The sequence below is a fragment of the Marmota flaviventris genome, chromosome 1 (assembly GCF_047511675.1).
Source record: "Marmota flaviventris isolate mMarFla1 chromosome 1, mMarFla1.hap1, whole genome shotgun sequence".
NCBI classification, from domain to species: Eukaryota; Metazoa; Chordata; class Mammalia; order Rodentia; family Sciuridae; genus Marmota; species Marmota flaviventris.
Window position 1 is genome coordinate 6,195,960 of NC_092498.1, and position 19,802 is coordinate 6,215,761.

The 19,802-nt window shown below is 53.1% G+C and overlaps 2 protein-coding genes across 5 annotated transcripts; one reads left to right on the forward strand and one right to left on the reverse strand.

Moving 5' to 3' along the window:
- Positions 1–53: 53 nt before the first annotated feature.
- Smarcd3 (SWI/SNF related BAF chromatin remodeling complex subunit D3) lies at positions 54–9,870 on the forward strand. 4 transcript variants are annotated; one of them, XM_071610773.1, is made up of 13 exons: positions 54–712; positions 3,455–3,666; positions 5,431–5,473; positions 6,228–6,350; positions 6,471–6,629; positions 6,823–6,918; positions 7,073–7,174; positions 7,369–7,530; positions 8,409–8,506; positions 8,667–8,802; positions 9,119–9,241; positions 9,365–9,466; positions 9,713–9,870. In XM_071610773.1, the coding sequence occupies exons 1-13, from the start codon at positions 635–637 to the stop codon at positions 9,764–9,766; spliced, it is 1,488 nt and encodes a 495-aa protein (XP_071466874.1). In that variant the 5' UTR covers positions 54–634; the 3' UTR covers positions 9,767–9,870. The 4 variants fall into 4 exon arrangements, with proteins under 4 accessions (XP_071466874.1, XP_027799144.1, XP_071466872.1 ...); XM_027943343.2 differs by having other exon boundaries at positions 6,471–6,593; XM_071610771.1 differs by lacking the exon at positions 9,713–9,870 and having other exon boundaries at positions 9,365–9,673.
- A 140-nt stretch (positions 9,871–10,010) lies between these two features.
- On the reverse strand, positions 10,011–15,511 carry Chpf2 (chondroitin polymerizing factor 2). The gene is made up of 4 exons (XM_027943339.2): positions 13,960–15,511; positions 13,008–13,572; positions 12,153–12,335; positions 10,011–11,464 (listed from the first exon to the last, which is right to left on the reverse strand). Exons 1-4 carry the CDS (start codon positions 14,238–14,240, stop codon positions 10,157–10,159), a joined length of 2,337 nt encoding a protein of 778 aa, XP_027799140.1. The 5' UTR covers positions 14,241–15,511; the 3' UTR covers positions 10,011–10,156.
- Positions 15,512–19,802: the final 4,291 nt, after the last annotated feature.

The following is a 19,802-nucleotide window of genomic DNA, read 5'->3' on the forward strand; positions in this document are numbered from 1 at the left end:
TCCTTCCAGCGAATGTTTCCCTACTTGGCCTGCCAGGTCTCTGGGGAAAGGGCCTCAGAAATGCAGCAGGAGCCACTTGGGGGAAGGAAGTTGGAACTGGCTGTTCCCTGCTTGGCCCTGCCGGCGAATTCCCTAACCGAGAAACTATTTGTGGCGAGAGCCCGGTGGCCGGCGAGCCCCCCGCCACCTCCCTGACGTCCCCTCCCCGCGCCGCCGCCCGCGGCCCTCGGGCGGCCTCGGCTGCAGCGCCGCTGCCCAGCGCCGGGCTCGTCGGCGCGCCTCGCCGCTTATCTGAGCTGTTTGGACAGCGCGGGGTGCAGGCGGGCTGCTGTGTCCCCGCCGAGTCCGCAGGCAGACCCCGGGCCGCCGGACTATTTCTGTCTTATCAGTGCAGGAATGCGGCAGCCGCGGCGGCGGCGGCGGCGGCGGCGGCGGCGGCGGGCGGGCGGCGGCGGCGTGGGCCGTGGGCCGTCAGGGCAGCCCTGAAGGGGCCCCCTCCCCACTCCGCTCGAGTAGAAGTGTGAGAGAGCCCAGCAGGACTCAGAGGGGAGAGTTGGAGGAAAAAAAAGGCAGAAAAGGGAAAGAAAGAGGAAGAGAGAGAGAGAGAGTGAGAGGAGCCGCTGAGCCCACCCCGATGGCCGCGGACGAAGTTGCCGGAGGGGCGCGCAAAGCCACGAAAAGCAAACTTTTTGAGTTTCTGGTCCATGGGGTGGTGAGTGGGGGAAAGTTAGCGGGGGAGGGCGAGCGAGCTGGCTCGGGCTGAATGGAGGGATGATCGGGAGGGACCGCGAGGGCGCTCCCGCTCTCCCACCCCTCTGGTGGGGGCGCCACGGCCACGGCCCAGCCCCGGGACTGTGCCGGCGCCCTGGCATCCGAACACGTCGTCAGGGCGGGCTGGGGATGGGCGCGCGGTGACGGTGACGGGGAAGGGAGGCTTTGGCATGGGCTCTTGTCAGGGGAGGAGGGTGGGACTTGCCGCCTGTCCCCCCCAAGTGGGGGGTCCCCTCTGTACCCGACATGTTGTCTTCCGTTCTTTTCCTGGTGGGCCCAGGTACCCCTGCCCTGGGGGTGGGGGTGGGGTGGGGGACTGTGTTGCCTTGTCCCTGTTCATCCGTTGGGACAGTGTCACTCCGATTGTGTCTGGGGAGCAAGAAGCAGGTGACCCTGGAGGCACTGCCAAAGAGAGCTCTGGCTGAGTAAAACCGCTGCATCCCAGCAGGAGGGCTCTGGGGCTTGGTCATGGCCTCTGCCATCAGGGTCAGGGAGAGGCCCACTCTAGGAATGAACCCCAAGAGGTCTGAGGGTCCCTTGTCAGGCTCAGCCACCAGAAGTTGATGACCTTAACACTTCAAAGGTGTGAAAGAACAACTGAAGTCAGGGACATGAGGCCTTTAGACCAAAGGGACAGCACTGCACACTCCCACCACAGGCAGACTGAGAAAGCACGTGGGGAGACTGAGGGAGCCTGGGGACCTAAAGGGATGGAGGACTGAGCTGAGTCAGTAGGGGGCCAGGTTGGGAGGGCTGTAGGAAGGGGAGAGGCAGGGGCTCCAGGACTGGGGATGGGTGAAGGGTGTGGAGGCAGAATCAGGTTTATCATGGCCAAATTTGGTTGTGACCCCAGGAAGGCACCTTCTCAGTGAGAGAGACTGAAGTTCCTAGAATATTGGCCTCCTAGGCATGGTGCTGGTGGCTGGTACAGTCCCTGGGGGCCCTGGGAGCCTCCCTCTCAGGGGCTCTCCCTAAGTCAGTCAGTGTCTCTGACCTTGATGGATGGGAGAGCAGCCCATAAGGAAGAGGGCTTCCCTGAGGCAGCCTGTCCTCAGTCCCAAGAGTCTAGGGATGGGGTTGAGGGGCTTCCCAGGGTGTTTGTGTAGGGCCAATCCTAACCTTGTTGTTTTGGGGAGTCCTTTAAAAGGCCCATCTAGTGGAGAAAGGGCTCTACATGTGGATCTGAATATGAAAAACTTGGAGCTTTGGTGAGCTCACTCCCAGTGCCCCATTTATGCTAGTGGGGAATGGCCAAGTCTGGGCTCTATTCTGGAGGCTTGAGTGACAGGATCAGGTGGGGTGGGGGAGGCAGACACAGGTTCCACTGTGGAAGAGATGGGCAGAAACAGCTGCTGGCTGGGGGTGGAGGGTGTTAGGGTGCAGGAACAGAAACACCAAGCCCCAAGCCCAGGGTCAGGGTCAGGGTCAGGGCTCTTCCATATGCCTGAAGGTGACATGGTGGGGTTAAATGATATCAGGGCCCACATCATTCTCTCCATAATCTCCTTCCTGCTCCTTTCGTCCCAGTCCCAATCCCACCTCCCCTTACTGTACAGCTCCTGAACCTTCCTATTGCTCTCTTCATCTTCTTTCTGGGGTTTGGACAAGTGGGGTCTTGAACACCTCACTTGGAGGCATTTATAACTCATCTAGACCCATCTGACTTCCCAGGGGAAGTGGCAAGGGATTACAACCTGCCTCATCTCCCTCTCCAGGGTCCCATAGGTTCCCTATTTCTGCTTTCAAAGGGGTGGAGTGCAGAGTAGAGAAAGTATGGGATGGCCATCTCTGATCTAGGCAAACAGGAGGCAGAGATAGATGCTCATGAAGATCTGGGCCTTTGACTCACCCCAGGCCCCCTGGCAACCCACTCCTAGCCCAGTTTCCCTCATCCAGAGAAACCTGGCAGGGGTCTCACTTCAGCCCTCTTGGGTGCCCTTCCCCTGCCTCCAGCCTTCACCCTGGAAGAAATTAAGGGGCCAGCCTAAGTCCGTGATGCCCCTGGTTGTGGAAATTTGGAGTCAGCACAAGGGAGCAAGGTTTGAGATTGTGGGGCCAAAATCAGGGAACAGAGGAGAGGAGGTGATATGAGGAGGGGTGAGAACTGGAGACTAGGAAGGAGGGAATGGGAAGGGGCGCAGCTGAAGTCAGAGGAGGAAGCTCAGCCCCTAACCTCAACGAAGCACCAAGAGCAAAACCCCTCGCCCTCAGGAAACTGGGGCGGTTCAGGGGCCGCCTTTGACAGGAGCAGCGGCGTGACCTTGGCGAGGTCGCTTTTCTCCTTGAGCCACAGTTGCCTCATCTGTCAAGTGGGGATGAAGGAACTTGCTCAGTCTGTCTTGCAGAGGAGCAAGCGGATGTGAACATCCTTTGAAAGGTTGAAAGGCGCCATTAATATTCATCTTCGCGGTACCTTCCGCAGATCCGAGGCTCGGCAATGCCCTGGGCAATTGCCTGGCTTCAGTTAGCTTCAGTTAGCTTCCTGCAGCAAGACGCCGAAGCCGCGCGGATTCCCGCGCCCCTGCCCCTCCCACCCATCGCTCCCACCCATCGCTCCGCGCTCAGGGTCACGAGCCCAGGGTCTCGGCGAGGGGCGGGGACACGGGCTCCGGGAGCCTGGGGCCGGGGACCCAGGTCTGACCCGCGGGTGCCGGTTTCTGCTTCACCCCCGCCCCACCCCCAGCGCCCCGGGATGCCGTCTGGAGCCCGGATGCCCCACCAGGGGGCGCCCATGGGCCCCCCGGGCTCCCCGTACATGGGCAGCCCCGCCGTGCGACCCGGCCTGGCCCCCGCGGGCATGGAGCCCGCCCGCAAGCGAGCAGCGCCCCCGCCCGGGCAGAGCCAGGCACAGAGCCAGGGCCAGCCGGTGCCCACCGCCCCCGCACGGAGCCGCAGGTGAGTGCCCCCCCCCCCGCACTGAGGGGCGTGCAGGGCGGGCGGGCAGGACCCGCAGGTGGGCGAGTTGCCGGTATTGGAAGCCGGAGGAAGAATGGTTAGCAGGAAAAGAGTCTTCCTGGGTCCGATGCCCTTTGGGGAGGTGGGTTTAGGGGGCACTGGTCTGGATCTTTTGTGTGCCCATGAAACAGGCTGCAGCCATCGGCAGCCAGTGGCCCTTCTCTTGCACGCGCCCCTAGCCCTTCTGCTTGTCGCCCACGAAGTCCTTCTCACCTCCCTTACCCCAGGTTGTGGTTGAGGCTTCAGTCTTGGGGGCGGGGAGGGGGAGTTGGCAGTAAGACTGAGGGTAGAGCTTTAGCTGTTTCCCAAAGTGTGGTTCTTCGCTGAACCTTCCTGCCCCCTCCCTGGCTGCGCTTTTCAGAGCCCACTCCAAATCTCAGTGGGAGTCTCTGCCCATGTGGGTGGAGCCTGGAGATTCGCTCTGGGTGGGTGGTCTCTGCCCAGTCCTTCTCAGGTGATTCTTAGGCACTCCAAGGCTGAAGCGCAGCCATAATTCGACCTCACGACTAGGTCTGACCCCAGGCCACCAGGGCCATCCCATTTACTTGTCTGAGCAGTTGGTGGCACCTCACAGGCCCCTGATGGCTCCTGGCAAGACAGATGCCCCTTTGGGCATCAGTATTTAGCCAAATACACATGCTTTCTTTTGCACAACAGATGGATTCCTATAAAAGGTGTAATATCAATTTTACCTCATTATTATTTTTTTACACAAAGGAAAATTCACCATTTATAGGAACCCCATGACAAATTCTTTTGCAAAGGGAATCATCATTTTGTATAGCAAATAATAATTCCCAGATTTATCTTGTATAAATGGGGAGTTTCACGTAGACACTTTATTTCGAACAAATCAGACTTTTGATGAGTTGCTTGCCTAGCCTTCCAATGGATTCTGGATAGGGAGGGGGCAGTGGGTGAGAACACCACAAGGGGGCAGTGTAAGCCATCGGCTAGGCTGCTCTCACACAACCCGTGAGGGTTTTCTGGGGTGCTTGTGGGAGTCAGATACAGCTAGCTGGCTGGTCAAGAGTCCAAATCCCAGTTGCTGCCTACCCCATCCAACTTAGCTTCATCTCGAAGTTATACCCACATGGGAGAGCATCCATGCATGCCCCGCCTGGTCCCTGTGGATGTGATATGTTCTTTGCCCTGTTGGCATGTGGTCCAGAGATAGGAGCACCGTGGTCCCTTCCAAGCCTAGCACCCTGGGATGCAAGTCCAGTTTTACACCATCACCTCCTGCTCCAGGAGCAAGAGGAGAGATCACCTCTTTCCCTTACTCTAAGCTCAGGCCTAGTGGCTGTGCACCCCTGCTTAGAAGGAAAGGCAGGTCCTCAGAACCTGTACTTTCTCTGTTCTGCCTTCCTTACTCCCCAACTTGCTTCAAACACTTCAGCTCCCATGTTTTGGCAGCAAACCCCTACCCCCCCATCCTCCTAAGTCTGAATTTTTCTGGTCTTGAGGATTTGGTGGTGTGGAAGGGGTTCCCAGGACAGAAGAGGAACAGGTCACCCTGATTCCCAAGAAAGGACAGAGCATCAGCTGCATGAACCATCGTTGTAGCCCCTCAGGCGGACAGACAAGCGGGCTGTGGGAACCCCAGCCAGGCAGGCGGAGATGTCGGGATAATTTAGCAGGTGGCCTCGTTACTCCCAGATCTGTCGCCATGGTAACCTGGTTTTTTCTTTAAAAAATGTACAGTGCCAAGAGGAGGAAGATGGCTGACAAAATCCTCCCTCAAAGGGTGAGTGCCTTTCACAGCAGCCCCCAGCCCACCCCCACCCTCTGCTTCTCTGCCATCCCCTCCCCCTCAGGAGAGTTCCAGCGTCAAAGCCACTTTCACTTTTTTGTTTAAAAAGCTCATTAAGAAGTAAGGCTCCCCAGGCCAGAGGGCTGGGTGGGGCATAGGGAAGGAGTGAGCCATGGGGGTGCAGGGGAGGCAGAACACAGGGCCAGAGGTTTAGGGGATTGAGTACCAGTGGTCTGAAGACACAGAAGCATGGGACAAAGAGGGGTCAAGAACCTGCCAGGTGGTATGACAGGAACAGAAGGTGACCAGAAGGCTTGGGCATCATAGAGGGACCCAGTTGGGTGTGAGTTAGCACAGTTGAGATATCAGATGTGGGGGCTAGTGAGGTGTCAGGGCAAGAGATAAGAAATGATAACCCCTAACTGTCTTAGGAACCCCAGAGTCCCTCGCCACTTTGCAGGGACCCAAAGGTAGCTGACAAACTAGTGCCTACAGGGTGCTGCCTCCTCCTGGTGATGAGCTACATGGATTCCCCTGGAGGAGAAGTGACTTTTATCCCCACACATGGAGACCCCTCCCTCAAGGCTGGATAATGGAATCCTGGGAAGAGATCCTATTCACACCCTCAAAATTCCAGGCCCTGAAACCAGATGGCTCCCTCCACATCCTTTGTGCCCTAGGATTGCACGACAAGTTCACATTTCCTATTACACAATTGGCTGAGCCCTGTTCTGCCTTGCTCCTCCAGATTCGGGAGCTGGTTCCCGAGTCCCAGGCTTACATGGACCTCCTAGCATTTGAGAGGAAACTGGATCAAACCATCATGCGGAAGCGGGTGGACATCCAGGAAGCACTGAAGAGGCCCATGAAGGTGCCTTAGTGTGGGGGTAGGAAGAGGGCTCTAGGTGCTGTGCCCAGGATAGGGAAGCAGGGTGGCCCTAGGGTGCAGACACAGTGCCTTGGTTCTGTACTAGACTCTTTATTTCTACAGCAAAAGCGGAAGCTACGTCTTTATATCTCCAATACTTTTAACCCTGCGAAGCCTGATGCAGAGGATTCTGATGGCAGCATTGCCTCCTGGGAGCTGCGGGTGGAGGGGAAGCTCCTGGATGATGTACGTCCTGGCCCAGGTCTCTCCAGGTGTCCTGGGGTGGGTATGGGCTGAGTGGAGAACAATTAGATGTTTATGCTAGGGGCTGGGGAGTCAGCCCTGGTTGTGATGGGTGGGCCTGGGATGAGTCTAGAGGACTGCCTCTTATATGCTGCCTACCTGCTGCCAACTTGGCCCATTCTGCACCCATGGTCCCTGTTCTGCCCCCACGGTCCCTCTTCCTCTTTCACAGCCCAGCAAGCAGAAGCGGAAGTTCTCTTCCTTCTTCAAGAGTTTGGTCATTGAGCTGGACAAAGATCTCTATGGCCCTGATAATCACCTCGTTGAGGTAAGGCAGATTTCTTCTGCATTTGAATCCCCACTCTCCCACAGGCCCAAGGCCCTGAAAAACACGCACAGATTTGGATCAGGGAACACCCTAAAGCCCTAGCCCCACCAATCCAGATGGGCCTGTGAGTGACCCAAGTCTTCCCCTTGGACAGTGGCACCGGACGCCCACAACCCAGGAGACAGATGGGTTCCAGGTGAAGAGGCCGGGGGACCTAAGTGTGCGCTGCACCCTGCTCCTCATGCTGGACTACCAGGTCTGTGCTCCTCCCCACTCTACAGATACCACACAGCCTCTTGGGCACATTCTGGTTCTCTTCCTTACCCCTCCTTCTCCAGGAGCATGTTTCCAAGGAGCCTCATCACCACAGGCCCCAATCCCAAGCTGCCTGCTCCTGAGCTCTTCCCATTCCTTCCCTTCAACCTAATTTTCCTGGTCACCTTTTCCCAGCCTCCCCAGTTCAAACTGGACCCCCGCCTGGCCCGTCTGCTAGGGTTGCACACACAGAGCCGCTCAGCCATTGTCCAGGCCCTGTGGCAGTATGTGAAGACCAATAGACTGCAGGACTCCCACGACAAGGAATACATCAATGGGGACAAGTATTTCCAACAGGTAACCTCTCTCCTGAACCCAGGGATCTAGGAAGCTCCATCGGGGGAAGCACCTCTCCAAAGGTAATGACTGCCCTTCCTGCCAGGTCACAGCCATGGCCTTGGAGCCAGGAGGCCAGCACCTAGCACAGGCTCTTTCATGAACTAGCTCTGTGCTACAGCCAATCCATTTAGTTTCCCAAAGTTAGGAAGATATGGAACCCTACAAGGCCAACAGCTTTCTGGAATGTAATATTTTTGACACTAGGAGTTAGGATCCCTGAGTTCTAGTCCTGGGTCTAGACTTTGGCTAAGTTACTTTGCTATTCTGCACCTTGTTCCTTTCTTTGAAGAAGATTAAATTTGTCCCATCTAATCTACTGAGTAGTTCGGAAAATCAAATTGTTGCAATGTGGGATCTGGCAAAAAATCTACCAAAATAGAGTACTGTTATTAATGCATTTTAAAATAAACACAGCAGATAAACCTGAGGAGTAGAAATAGCAGTTGATGTTTATTGAGCACTTACCACGTGCCAGGCATTGTTCCAACCACTTTGTGTATATCGATTCACTGACTTCTCAGGATACCCTATGAGAAACCCATTCTAGAAATCAGGACACAGAGGCCTGAGGTGTTGAGCAAGTAACTCATTCAAGGTCACACAGTACACAATAGAGGCAGGACGGATATCCCTGCAGGCAAGGCTGAGGGTCCCACATAATCCCATCAGAGTGCTGATGACTCTACCTCCAGCCCAGTCCCATCCCCTTGAACATCAAGGAATCCAATCTGCTCTCAGCCTCTTGGAACTTTTCCAGGATGGAAAAATCTAGAACTATAGTCATAATTGCCTCAAGCATACAGAAGAGTGATCTTTCCCCAACCACCCCCCTTCAGATTTTTGATTGTCCCCGGCTGAAGTTCTCTGAGATTCCCCAGCGCCTCACAGCCCTGCTATTACCCCCTGATCCGATTGTCATCAACCACGTCATCAGGTGAGGTGGCCCCACCTGGCTCCTTAGACCAGGGAATTGGCCCACTCCTACCTCCTTCCCCTCCCCCATCTCTCCTACCCCTCCCAGCACCTGCCCCAGCCCTGGGCCCTGAGCCTCTGTGAGGACCTCCTGGATGCCAAGGACTGGACTTCCCTGACAGTGTGGACCCATCAGACCAGAAGAAGACAGCATGCTATGACATTGATGTGGAAGTGGAGGAACCACTGAAGGGACAGATGAGCAGCTTCCTCCTGTCTACAGCCAACCAGCAGGAGATCAGTGCTCTGGACAGTAAGGTGGGGCTTGAGCCCAGAGCTGAGGTAGAACACTGACCCAGAGAGGACAGAGCACACTCAGAATAGACCAGCATGTGGGCCTCTAAAGAGATAAGGGATACATGGCCCTTACCTGGTGCTTGAAGTCAACCTTATTCCACAGATAGCTCTGGCCACCCCCACCCTCTCTGGGACTTGAGGAAGCAGGGCTGAGGGACTGTCCTTCACAGAAGCAGCCAGCCCCTCCTTCCTCCCCTTTCCTCCCTCCCCACCCTCTTCCTTTTCCCATCCTCACTACATCACCATGGCCAGGTGGAAATCATCTTTCTACCTGTAGATCCATGAGACGATTGAGTCCATAAACCAGCTCAAGATCCAGAGGGACTTCATGCTAAGCTTCTCCAGAGACCCCAAAGGCTATGTCCAAGACCTGCTCCGCTCCCAGAGCCGGGACCTCAAGGTGAAGAGGGAGACTCAGGGAGCACTGGAGTGGGAAACAAGCACATGGGGAAAGACTATAAACATTGTACACTAGGGGCAGGTAAGGGACGGGGCTCAGGGCTGACCCCATGCTCCCTCCCAGGTGATGACAGATGTGGCTGGCAATCCCGAAGAGGAGCGTCGGGCTGAGTTCTACCACCAGCCTTGGTCCCAGGAAGCCGTCAGCCGCTACTTCTACTGCAAGGTAAGGAGCAGCCCTTGCACTCGAGGCTTCCTGTTCCTCTGTTCCAAAGGAAATCTTCCTTCTCACTTGGTGGGCCTTGCTGTTCCCCGTGGTGATACTTGTCCATCCCTCCCCCCCACCACCACCACCATGCAATGGCCTCCCTGTCCCAGACTCTCTTCCAGGGCAGGGTGCTGGGTAGGTAGGCTGTTCTGATCACTCACCAGGAGCACTGTAACCCTGCTCCTGCTCCCACCTCCTCTAAAGATCCAGCAGCGCAGGCAGGAGCTGGAGCAGTCGCTGGTTGTGCGCAACACCTAGGAGCCCGCGAACGAGCACCACTTTGGACCAGCACTTGGCCCTGGGCTCTGGCCTCACCCCTCTGCCGCCTTGTGGGGCAGGGAGGACTGGATTAAAGGTCATTCACCTGACAGCACTGTGTGGTCATTGGGCACTAGGGAGAGATGGAAAATGGGGTGGGAGAGGCAATGGGTGCCTCCAGACAAACGCCTCACACCTTTCCCTCAGATTCTTCTTACTCCATCTTCCCTAGACCTAAAAACAGTTTAGCAGAAGACACTTTTAATAACATTTTCTTATTTTAAAAAATACAGTAACAAGCCCTCCATCTGTCCATCACCTTGCCTTGCCTTGCCTGGGACTAAGGCAGGCATGGGAAATGTAGGGAGGGCAGGGCCCCAGGAGGGAGTGCTAAGTGCTGTTGGCTTGCTCCTGCTCAAATAGAGCCATGGCCAGCTGGGCACGGCCCCCCAGCCCCTCCAGGTTGCTGAGGCGGCAGCGGTGGTAGAGTTCTTCGCTGAGCCGTGGGCTGCAGTCCCGCAGAGAGAACTTCTGCACCAGCCCTGGCTCTACGGCTCGAAAGAGGTGGAGCCCTGAGAACCGGAGGAAAACGTCCATCACCTCCAGCCCCTCCAGGGCTTCCTCCTCTTCCTGGCCTGCCAGTTCACCAGCTAAACGGGCGCGGGCTGCCAGGTAGTCGGCATTGTAGAAGCAGCCCTCTGCAGATGCCTGCCGGTCAAATCTGCCCCCGATGGAAGACCCCCGGGAAGGATCTGCACCAGGAGGGGATGGGGGATCAGGGCCAGCCCCTGGGGGTCCTGGGGGTGATCTCTGTGGTGACAAGGCGGGGTTGAACTCCTGGAAATGGACTGGAAAGAAGGCCTGCCAGCCAGAGATGGCATTCATGCGGCAGCGATTGAGGACTTCGGGACTAGGCCTCGTCCACACAGTGGTGAGGAAGAAAAGAGTGTCCACAGGGTGCTTCTTGGAGACCACGTCCATGAGTCGCACCTGGGAAGGGGCCTCTGCTCGCACAGCTAGCCAGGCCAGCCTCGACCCAGGATGCCGTCGCTCTAACTCAGCAGCCGCAGCCTTCACTCCCAAAAATGGATCTGGGGCCCCACGACCACCTTCCCGGGGCCCGTAGACCAGCAACAGGGTGAGCAGTGCATGCTCTCGAGGCTCCAGAACATTGGCTGCAAAGGCCTCGAGGAAAGCAGGGGCCGCAGCAGCTTCAGCCACCAGGAGTGGCAGCACCAACTGCACGCGTGTAGCCTCAGTGACATAGGGCATAGGCAGGATTTCCACCCGGCTTAGTGGCCGCAGTAAGCTGACCCTGCGAGCCAGGGCCCGTCGGTGTCCCCGCTGAGTCACAGCTTCCAACAGCAAGTCCAGCGTGTACTCCATGCCCCGTGCTGGGTCGAAGCGCCGGTAGCCATTGAGCAGCCGCTGCTTCTGGAAGCGCAGGCGGGGCTGATAGCGCCGATTGAGCTGCTCCAGAGCAGTGTCCACAGCATCACCCACGTCAGCCCTGCTAGCCCCCTGCAGCGGGCACTTGGGAGCCCCATCTGCACAGGAGAAGGTATGCTGCTCTGTGAAGTAGTCCCAGCCCAGCACCTCAAAACGAGAGTGTGGTGTGAAAGGGGCTGGGAGCCCAATGGGCCAGCTCAGCCCTGCCTCCCCCTCAGGGGTCAGCGCTGTCAAGTTCCGGATCTGAGCCTAGGTTGGAGGGAAGAGACCTCAAGTTAGTGTCAGCTCCAGGATCCTACCCGGCACCAGCTGCCTGGCTCTAGGATTCCAACAGCTGAGCTCTGGTAGTCACCTAATCCCTGGCATATAACATTCTCTAGGTACAAAGTGAAAGGGAATATAAATGATACCCACCTTATACAACTGCTGTGAGGAGGCAGAATGTGTGCTTTGCACAGGCCAAAGCATCTCAAAATGCAAAAGCTTGACAACCTTTCTATCCCATGCCTGGAGGACTCACCACCTCTCTATGACTAAACTCTTTCTCACCTATACCCCACTTCTAACGACCCCACATTCAACTAGAGAATCCCTCTCCTTTTTAGCCCTGGATTTTTCTGTGGGCACTTTTAGAGGTTCAGGAACTTCTGGGTTTTTGCCTCTTTGGTGGAGAGGAGCTAATGGTTCTGCCTGATCCTGAGATCACCTTATCCAAGTTGTTGCAGAAGCTTACCCTATGATTGCCTTGAACCCCCAAGGACCCCTGTCTCTGCCATTGTTTTAAACTTAGGCAAAATCAGCCCTTCCCACCTCACCATCAAATGCGGCCTGGCCCAGCCCCCATTCAGCTGCCCACTCTCAGTAAGCCTGGATACCTCTGGTTCCCTCAGACCCTCCAGCTATTGTCCTTGGGACTCCCTGCTGTTCCTCAGCTTACCTGCAGTTGCTCTATTTCACTATAAGCCTGCTCCAACTCCAGAGCACTGAAGCGTTTGTGGAGCCGGTACATGAGGGTGCCCTCGGAGACAGGGTGCACAGCAAAGGCACTCAGGAAAGCCGAGCTCCCCTCCTTCTCGGGGTCCCTATTCTTGGCCAGTTCAAAGGAGCGATACTGCTGACCCTAGAGGGACCAATCAGACTGATCAACACGGCATTCAAAGCCTGCCTGTCCCAAAGCACCCTTTGCCACTCAGCATTCACACCTTTACTGCAGATGCTTTAGAGCAGGCTGAAGCGGGGGTCCTTCAGTGGATCCCCTGACCTCAGTTCTTACTCTCTCTGCCCACATTGGGAATCAGAAAGCAAGTGGACAACTAGGGACACCTTCTTCCAGAAACAATCCCACTGTTCTTCAAGGGAATAAAAGCCACAAGACAGAAAATTCTGCCAATATTTTGCCTTGAAGGATGACCTGCCTCTGGGGTCTTCTGCCCTTCTCCAGTAAGACAGCACTGCTCTCTGCACTGGAAAAGGGGTCATGGCTCTTCTCTGTAGCATGGCCACCTTTAGGACATTCCCACATTGTCCCTAACTGTAGTGTGTGTGTTGGGAGACAGGCAGATGGGGAGGATTGGTGAGTCGGGGCCCCTTTTTTTCCCAGGGATTCCTGACAAGATGCACTTCTGATGGCTCCAGGATCTTAACAATGCCAAGGGTGAGCAAGAGAGTGCTGAAGGGAAAGGCCAGTGACTGGCAAGGACAAAATGAGGGCCTCTAACACCTAGCCTGGAGAGCAATCACTCTGTTGCCACCAATTCATTAGGGACTAGGACTGACTTGAAAGAGCCGTCACCTGGTGTTGTGAGACACAGCCGACACCCAGAGAGTCGATGAGGCAGCGGCCAAGCCACTCATCAGGTCGGGCACTTAGGATGTCTCCTCGGCAGCCATCCAGATGTGGCCGCAGGCGAAGCAGGAGACTCCGTGACAACAGGTAGCCAAAACCCCCATGGCAGTACCGGGCCTGCTCGCCTGCGCCAATGAACTCCTCTGCCCGGCCCAAGTATAGGTCTTGGTTGATGCTGAGGTGGCCAGCAAGCGCTGCCAGGCGGGGGGCCTGCACATAGGTGTCATCCTGCATGATGAAGAACCAGTCGTAGTCAGCCCCAAAGTGTGTGTGAAGGTGGCGTAGGGTCTCTGACATGAGCCAGGCAGGCCGCTCGTCCCCATGAGATACCACCTGCATCCCTGCAGGTGCCCGGGCCCCTCGCTGACCCGTGAAGTACAGTAACCGAGGGAAGTGGTGGGCCACTGTGCGGTTAACAGCCACGGCCAGAGTGGACAGTGTGGCTCGGGATGTCAGGACAGCCACCAGCAACCGCTCACGAGAGCCCAGCTCTGTCTGGATGTACCGTGTCCTGTGGAGAGACCAGCAAGCAGGGGTCAACTCTTCACCCTCTAGGGATACCCCTAGGAATGAGTGAGTTGGGGTTGAGGAAAGAGAAGAGAGAGACTTCTTTCCTCATCATTATCAATTAACTCCTAGAGTGAGCATTCACTGACACTTGATTAATTGGGTGAGGGGGTCTACTCGGGGGGATTAGAGCAGTTGTGCAACTTCTCCCCTGTTCAAATCAGTGGACGCTAATTTAGTACCAATAGTGAGACATTCTAAGACCTGAGGAGGGAAAAATAAGACAAAGAATTGCTCCAAGGAACCTCACACTGAAGCAGAGACAAGGACTTACATAGCAGCCCAAGACCAAGGCCAGTGCTGGGGAACTGCACACACAAATAATCCTCACCTGAGTACCTTCTTGTAGGGCTTGTTGGGATCCCTGTAGTAGGGGACAATCCGGGGTTTGAAGTCTTCATCGCTTTGGTCAGGCTGAACTCCTGAGTCTGGATTGTGCAGCCCTCCTGGCTCCCCCACAGCCTCTACACAGGGATCTTCTCCCTCACCCTGAATCCAGGAAACCCGCAGGAGACTCAGACTACATCCAAGAGATAGCCCTAGGATGAGGGGAAGTGCTGGCCGGAGCACAGCCAATAGGGAGCTCAGTCGCATGATGGCAAGCCCTGCCATGTGGGTGCCCCAGGGGCACGGCCTCTACGATCAACAGGTTGATAGGCACAGGCCTCCAGCAGGCTACAGTTTTAGCCAGGAAACCCAGGATCAAAGAGATCATCAAGAGAGCAAGGTGTGTAGGCTTCCAGGTTCAGCATCCCCAGGAAAACTGTGCCACCGGTTTGGTCTTCAACTACCAAGGTGCTGGATCTACCCCAGAGCAATGCATATGTAAATGATTTCACTCACGACTAGAATGACAATCTGTCTCCCAGTAGAAAGGGGAAGAAGCAAATTTCAATACTGCCAAAACCTAACCCCAAAAGGACAATACTAGACATGCCTGTAGACTGGCCCAAGTCAAGAGTTGGTAACAACTGATAAGGAGTTAGGGAAAAGTACACAATCCATTAAAACAAAGGCCCAGCCAGAGAAGTCTGCCTCAGTGACCCTTTCCTGAAGACTCCCTGGCCTCTGCACCATTTCCATTTGAGATACAAAAGGGACTGCTGACACCAGGGAAGGAGCCAAAGCCTCCTTCTGCCCCCTCCCTACTGTTGAGCAAACACAATGGCCACAGTAACCCCGTCCGGAGGGTCAGCCCACCCAAATGAGGTGGCTGGACACGGTGACTCAGCACTGAGGCCTTAGCGAAGCGCAAGGGCTGATGAGGCCATCTTGCCGGGTATTCTCGGCATCACAGCTGCTGCGAGGCCGGGCCGCCCACCTTCCTGAGGGCCCACCGCGGCACTCTCACGTGGACAAGCGGTCCGCTGCCTGGCTTTAACCGAGGCCCCGAGACCAATCCAAGCCAATCAAACGCAAACCGTGAGGCGAGCAGCGGCCAGGGAAAGGCCAGCAGAGGCTCGGCTGCCTTCCGACGGGGCGGCCCGCGGCGACCACGGCAAGAAGGCCCAAGGCGCGTCTCAGCCGTTCGTCTCAAATCAAAAATAAATCGCCTCCGCCGCGGGGCTGCAGTGAGGGGGTCCAGCTGGTTTGTTCTGGGAGCCGGGCGGGTGGAGGAAGGTCGCGGCCGGGAGAGAGGTACACAGCCGGTTCTCGGCCCGGGACGAGGGACGCCAAGCCCCACGGGAGGGGCCCCTGCAGCAGGGCGGGGGGCGGCGGAGGCTGGGTGGAGGTTGACAGGCCCCAGGCGGGTGTGGGGACCCGGAGGGGGGCGGCGCCCCGCACGCGCCACGGGGGCAGGGGCCGAGAAGGGGGAACAGACCCCAGTGCCTGCCGAGGTGCCTGCTCCGCCGCTGCAGCCGCTGCCACCTCACAGCCGGCCCGCGGCTTCCTCTTCCGCTGGCTGTCAATCAGCCGTCTCTATGGTAACCGCATCCGGCCGCTCGCTCCGCCCGCGGCCTCTCTATGGTTGCCCCACAGAGCGGCGAGGGCTAAGGGGGCGTATGCGGACGCTAGTCCCCGCGAGCCTCGCCTGGACTAGACATGCCCTTGCCTTCGGTGAACACGGTTCTCCCGGTCGGCCTCGCCACCCCAGCTCCATTCAGCTGCTTAAGAAATGTTTGTTGTCACCCAGAGTTCCGGCGGTCTCGATGGCACCGTAGGAGCTGACCAGTGGTGGACGAGCTGGCCAGTCCTGTCTGCAGGGCTGAGAGTTGAGCAAGGCAGGCATTAAACATTTTGGGGCATACCAAAAATGAAACAGGTATAAATCACAAATTGTGATGAGTACCACTGCAGAAAAGTACCAAAACAGGGAGAATTAGACTGGGAATGCTGAGATCCAAAAGTTCAGTAAGTAATGTTTTGAACAACCAATAAAAAAAAAAAAAAAAATTCATTAAGAGTTGTCCAGACACAAAGCAGAGTTCCCCAGGCAATTAGTGAAGGGAATTAGTGAAGAAAATTGGGAAGGATGGGGCGGCTAGAGCCTGGTGATAGTAGAACAGACCAAGATGAGGCTACAGGGAAGGAGGGGTCTTCAGCTGACACAGTGGGATCCCAACCAGGATGGCACCTTTCCTACGGAGCAATTTGGAAAAGTATAGGAGCAACTTTGTTGTCAAATGGCAGTGTTGGGGGAGAAGGTCGATGTCTTGCACATTGCAAGGTAGTATCACAAAACTGTCCTAATCCCATACAATGTTCTACTCAGCATTCATGTAAGTGAAAAAACTGGTTTTAATAATCGGATCCTTACAGCTGTTTTACATATAAAAAACAAAGTAGTTATATGGGTTTGTAAAATGTGCCAAATTTTAAAGGAATATAACTACCATATGAATGGAAGGCAGACTACTCTGTTATGTTCATGAATTTGCTAAGAGCTCTTCACCATTTTGGAGAACTTCATCACCAACAACAATGGCACCCTGCGGAGAATGCATTTGTACTGTCACATTCAAAGTGATCTCATGGATAGGTCCAAACATCCTTGTACTGGGAATTAAACCCAGGGGTGCTCTACCACTGAGCCCACAACCCCAGACTTTTTATCTATCTATCTATCTATTTTGAAATATGGTCTCATCAAATTGCTGAGGCTGGCCCTGAACTTGCAATCCTTCTGCCTCAGCCTCCTGAGTTGCTGGTATTATAGTGTGCCACCACCACACCCAGCAAACATCTACATTATAGAGTATATTGAAATAATGTTACTAGTTTATAAAGGATTTCTTTTATTTTTTATTTTTCTTTCTTTTGTGGTTAAGAACTAATTTTCTTGAAATTGTATAGTTAGGTTATATCATCTAGGAACTTTGTTTCAAAATAGTAAAGGAAGTGTTAGTTTAAAAAGTGGCAACAGTAGGGCTGGTTAAAAACACCATTCTAGGGCTGGGGATGTGGCTCAAGCGGTAGCGTGCTTGCCTGGCATGCGTGCGGCCCGGGTTCGATCCTCAGCACCACATACAAACAAAGATGTTGTGTCTGCCGAAAACTAAAAAATAAACATTAAAAAATTCTCTCTCTCTCCCCCTCTCTCTCCTCTCTCTCTTTAAAAAAAAAAAAAAAAAAAAAAAAAAAAAAAAAAAAAAAACACCATTCTACCAGTATATAAGATGGAACTTACCTAATTAACCACCAGCACTGTTAATCTCTTGCTGTCTTTTGGTCTTATCCCCAGCTAGACTGTAACTGGATCTCCCCTCAGCAACTGGGACACAGGTAAATGAATGACTTGTTAAAGAGATTTGGGGTGGGGCTGGGGACATAGTTCAGTTGGTTGAGTGCTTGCCTCACATGCCCAAGGCCTTGGGTTCAATCTCCAGCACCACCAATAATAATAATAATAATAAATAAATAAGAGATTTTAGGAAACAGAGTAGGGATGCTCATCTAGAGATCAGATTTCCAGACCAGTGTTGTCCAAAAGAAATATGTGAGCCACAAATAAGAGCTATGTATGTAAATTAAAATAACTTAATAGCCACATTTTTTGAACAGGTAAAATTCATTTTAATATTATCAGGTATCCAAAATATCATTTCAACCTATAATCAACATGAAAGACTACTGATTTGTTTTACATTTTCCCCATATGAAATCCAATACATATTTTCCTCTTACAGCATATCACAACTCAGACTAGGCATATTTCAGGAGCTCCGTAGTTACAAGTGCCTAGAGGCTACCATATTAAACACTATAGTTCCAAACCTTTCTTGGTTTAACTAAATTCTTAGGTGTTTTAGTCAGCTTTTTCACTGATGTGACTGAAAAACCTGAAAAGAACAACTTTAGAGAAGGAAAAGTTTATTTGAGGGCTCACAGTTTCAGAGGTCTCTGCCTATAAGACATCTGGCTCCATTCCTTGGGGCTCAAGGTGAGGCTGAACATCATGGCAGAAGAGTGTGGTGGAGGGAAGCAGCTCACATGATGATGAGGCAGCAGAGACAGAGACTCTACTCACCAGATATAAAATATATACCCAAAGACATGCCCCGCAATTACCCACATACTCTAGCCATACCCTACCTGTCTTTAGTTACCACTCAGTTAATCCCATCAGGGGATTAATTCACTGATGGGGTTAAGGTTCTCATAACCCAATCATTTCTTCTCTAAGCCTTCTTGCATTGTATTATACATGAGCTTTTGGGGGACACTTCACATCCAAACCTAACACTAGGTAACTCTTGATGAGTCATTTCCTTCCTTGGGTCTTATTTCCTTCCTTGGGCCTCAGTTTCTTCATATTTTAAACAGTCTAAACCAAATGTTCTTGCAGCACTGACCTTCTATGATTTGTTCATATTTAGCCTTTCCTTTTCTTCTCCTATTCCTCTATCCTTCTCTTCCTCTAATTTCTCCTTTCTCCCCATTCTTCTCTCTTCACCTCCATTCTTTTCCCTGAAAGTGATCTAATCTCTAATGGGAATGGCATAACTTCTAAGTGGTCAACATGCTTTGTAAAGCCATTCACCATACTGAGGGAGATGCCCAGCAACTGTTCATCATTTCTTCAGGAAATCATGCATGTGATTGGCTGCTACACAGATACCTTCAGAGAAGTGACTTTGTTAAAGTTGTTCCCTTGTCATCAGGAGCCATTTTATAGAGTGCAGTTCTGGAATCAAAAGACTGTCTTCAGGGGCTGGGGTTGTGGCTCAGTGGTAGAGCACTTGTTTATCATGTATGAGCACTGGGTTCAATTCTCAGCACCACATATAAGCAAATAAATAAATAAAGGTCCATCAATAACTAATAAAAATACTTTTTTAAAAAAGTCTATGTCTTCAAATTCTGGTACTGTCTCACAGCTGTATTTTTATTGACAGCTCTATTATTTAGTTCCTTGTAACCTGCCTGTGACTACATATGTTAAATAAGGCTAGTAAAGGGAGACAATACTCCCAAGGAGGTTCAGTGCCTGGGTAAGTGATTCTTATGTGATCTACAATGATTACTCCTTTGCTTCATGCAGAAAAGCTATATATAGTCATTCAACTATATTGTATATTTTTTGTGTCTAAAATAATGCTTTTACATATAGTAGATGCTTTAATATTTGTTAAACATTAAATTAAATCAATATCTAGTGCATATTATCCATAGGCAAGTATTCTACAAGGAGCAGGAAGGGCAAGAGAAAAATTCAGTTAGCTAATTAATTAATTAACAAGAATTAAGCTCTTTAATCCTTACAAACACATGAGGTCAGTACTATACTACATCCTTCTCATTTTACAGAGGAAAGTTTGTACTTTGCACAGTGTCAAACATTGTGAGCAGTAGAGCTGGGGTCTGAATGCAAGCAGTGTGCCCCAAGTTCATGTTCTTAATTATGCTATTCATGTGAGGTCCCCACCTCATTACTCAACAGCACATAAGTCACTTATTTTAAGGCACTTAACATACTTGAAGGTCGTTGTTTACTTTTCAAAAGTTCCTTCTTCCTCATGAAGTCAAGGAGTGATTTGTCATCAAGGCAACTCCATCTCTGAGCCTGATGTATAGTAGTACTTAATTCTAGGGAAACTAATGTTTAAGGTATGAAAATGTGAAATAGCATGGCTTTTCTCTGAACTGTAAGTAAGCAGAGTCTACGGAGGAAAACTACTTCTACTACGGGAGCTCTTTTTTTTTTTGAGTCCCCATAGGAGTAAGAGTTTCTTT